Raw genomic sequence first — 2,698 nt, 5'->3', positions numbered from 1 at the left:
GTGTGTGTGTGTGTGTGTGTGTGTGTGTGTGTGTGTGTGTGTGTGTGTGTTTACATGAACAAGGCCACAGCCCAACAGCTGATCTGTCTGAGCTCAGGACAATAAATGCGGAAGTGGCTGAGCATAAAGCAGCATGTAGACAACTATAAACACGTTTAGACATCAGGACAACTGAAGACAAGTGGAGACAACTGAGGACAGCTGAAGACAACTGAATACAAGAAGTGGAGACAACTGAAGATAATTACAGACAACACAAGCTTAGATTCATGTTTATATATATTTATATGTAATTCAGGCCTGAAACATGAGCCAACAAGTGTTTGTGTCTTCAGTTGTCTTCACTTGTCTTCACTTGTCTTCAGTTGTCTTCAGTTGTCTTCAGTTGTCCTGACTGTCCCTCTTCTGATTGCTCATCTCCTGCTCTTATTTCCCTACTTTACGTGACAAATAACAAAATGACTTGGTAAAAACAATAGACAAACTCTTGTTTCTGAAGAGTTCGGATAAGCCCGTCCAGTACCGCCGGGTGTCGGGGAGAGTTCGGCATGTCTCCTCTGAAAGGCTACAGCCAACAGAGTCTTCAGAGGTTTGTTTGTGTTTAATAAGAGTTTATTTACTCACCATTTCTTCGTGCTTTCTACGACCAGCTCCTCAAACGAGGCGACGAACTGGAACTTGGAGGCTCTCTTTCCGGCTCGTTGAAGCCGTTTCCACACAGATGTCATGGTTTGACATGAAAACACGCCTTAAAGCGGGATCAGCCGCTCCTCAGGGCTTCACTGCGGGGCAAGCTGTCAGCTCCGCACCGGGGCTCGGTCCACACACGCCCCAGCTCCAGTTAGCGTCAAGCTAACGTGAACAAACCGGAAACACAACGTCCCCGTGACCTTCAAAATAAAACCTGCAGGAAGACCCGTTCAGACAGGTTACCTAAAACTAGAGGAAACACTGACTGGATGATGGAAAAGAAAAAAACTCTATTAGTGATGTTAAATAAGAATAAAAAACAGAGTTGTAAAATAACTAAGTACAAATAATTTGTTACTGAAGCCTCCTTAAGTAGAAATGTTGGTTATATGTACTTTACTTGAGTAATTATTTTACAGCAAAACTTTTACATTTACTCATTTTCATACAATTATCTGTGCTCTTTGAATTCTGTAAAGGGGAGTAGAAAGTCCTTACTCCTAGATCATTATGGTTTGTTATTTAATAATAATAATAATAATAATAATAATAATAATAATAATAATAATAATAATAATAAAAGCCTATCTAGATAAATTGCACCTCCTGAATAAAGTGAATAGGAAGTATAAATATACAGTTCTGACACCCTGATGGTTTGTATCATCAATAAAAACCTGTGACACAAATCTCATCACCCCTTTTCTTCACTTAAGTACATTTAATATCAGAAAATTACTGTTGATAATTAAGTTCAATAAATATCAGATATTTTAATACTTACCATACCACTTTTATTTATAAAGCACTTTAAACAGCACAAGGCCAATCAGAGTGCTGTAAAATAGACAGACACAACAGGACAGTTGAAATTACAGAAGATTTCAAATACAGAGCGTTACAGCGCACATATAACAGAGTTATGATACACAGTGAGGGTTTGCACCATCTCTCACTCAGACTCAAAGGCAAAGCAGTAGTAGTGTGTTTTTAAATGACACTTGAAGACAGCGAGTGAAGGAGACTGTCTGACATGTAGTGGTAGATCAGTCCACAGGTTTGGACCTGCTACAGAAAAGGATGTGTCACCTCTCAGTTTGAGACGAGACTTAGAGACCTTCAGAAGCAGATGACCAGATGATCTAGAGACTTTTACTTTTAAGAAACTTTTACTTTTACTCAAGTACTTCTCTTAGAGTTACTCTTAGAGTCTTACAAGACTTTAACTTTTACCAAAGTAATTTTGTACCTTTTCTCAAGTTTTACTTTGAGGTGCTTTATACAAGACTGACAAAACTAAAATTACCACCACAAAAACTAAAGAAAATACTAGCTGAACAAAAAACTAATGCAGCAAAACAGTGGCTAAAAGCTAAGAATAGCTAAGCAAAAACTACAAGATTAAATTAACAAGACAGTTAAAATAAAAAAAACAGCAAGACATAAGCTACAAGTTAAAACTGTGGGAAAGTAACAAAGATAAAAGTACTTAATGGCTCTAAGATAAATTTAGCAAAACAGCATTTAAATGTTAAAATTAGCAGGACAGCAGCTAAAACCATCAAAACAGTAGCTAAAAGCTTAAATTAGCAAAACAAAGCTTAAATATTACAATTACAAAAACTGTTGAAACCAAAAGTTAAAACAATAGTACCATTAAGATAAAAGTAGCTAAACATCTATTTTGGAAAACAATCAATAAATGCTAAAATTATTAGTGTGTGGAGGCCTGTTATCAAAGACTGAACACAGATATTAACTCTGACAGGTCATGGAACACTTCCTCAGTCTGAGGTCAGCTGCAGGGACTTCCCCTGTTTACAACTCAATCTATTTATATTCCTCCCTGTCACACAGAACAGCTGCTGTTATTCAGCTTCACACACACACACACACACACACACACACACACACACACAATATAAAACTCTCTCGCAGGCGGCTATAAAACCTGGTGCTGAGCTTCCAGGACCGGTTTCACCTGATCAGATCTGTTCCTTTTATTGCC

The 2,698-nt window shown here is 37.7% G+C and overlaps 1 protein-coding gene across 1 annotated transcript in view; it reads right to left on the bottom strand.

Moving 5' to 3' along the window:
* LOC106526862 (EH domain-binding protein 1) overlaps positions 1-2,127 on the bottom strand; it is a gene marked incomplete at its 3' end in the record, with an annotated part of 16,399 nt that extends 14,272 nt beyond the window's left edge. Inside the window, 2 exon segments of the mRNA XM_014021578.1 lie at positions 625-904; positions 1,475-2,127. Coding sequence (XP_013877032.1) covers positions 625-728 — 104 coding nt within the window.
* Between the last annotated feature and the right edge of the window lie 571 nt (positions 2,128-2,698).

The sequence above is a fragment of the Austrofundulus limnaeus genome, unplaced genomic scaffold (genome assembly GCF_001266775.1).
Source record: "Austrofundulus limnaeus strain Quisiro unplaced genomic scaffold, Austrofundulus_limnaeus-1.0 Scaffold297, whole genome shotgun sequence".
NCBI lineage: Eukaryota > Metazoa > Chordata > Actinopteri > Cyprinodontiformes > Rivulidae > Austrofundulus > Austrofundulus limnaeus.
The sequence above is the reverse complement of the archived record's forward strand: the minus strand, read 5'-3'. Positions and strand labels throughout refer to the sequence as shown.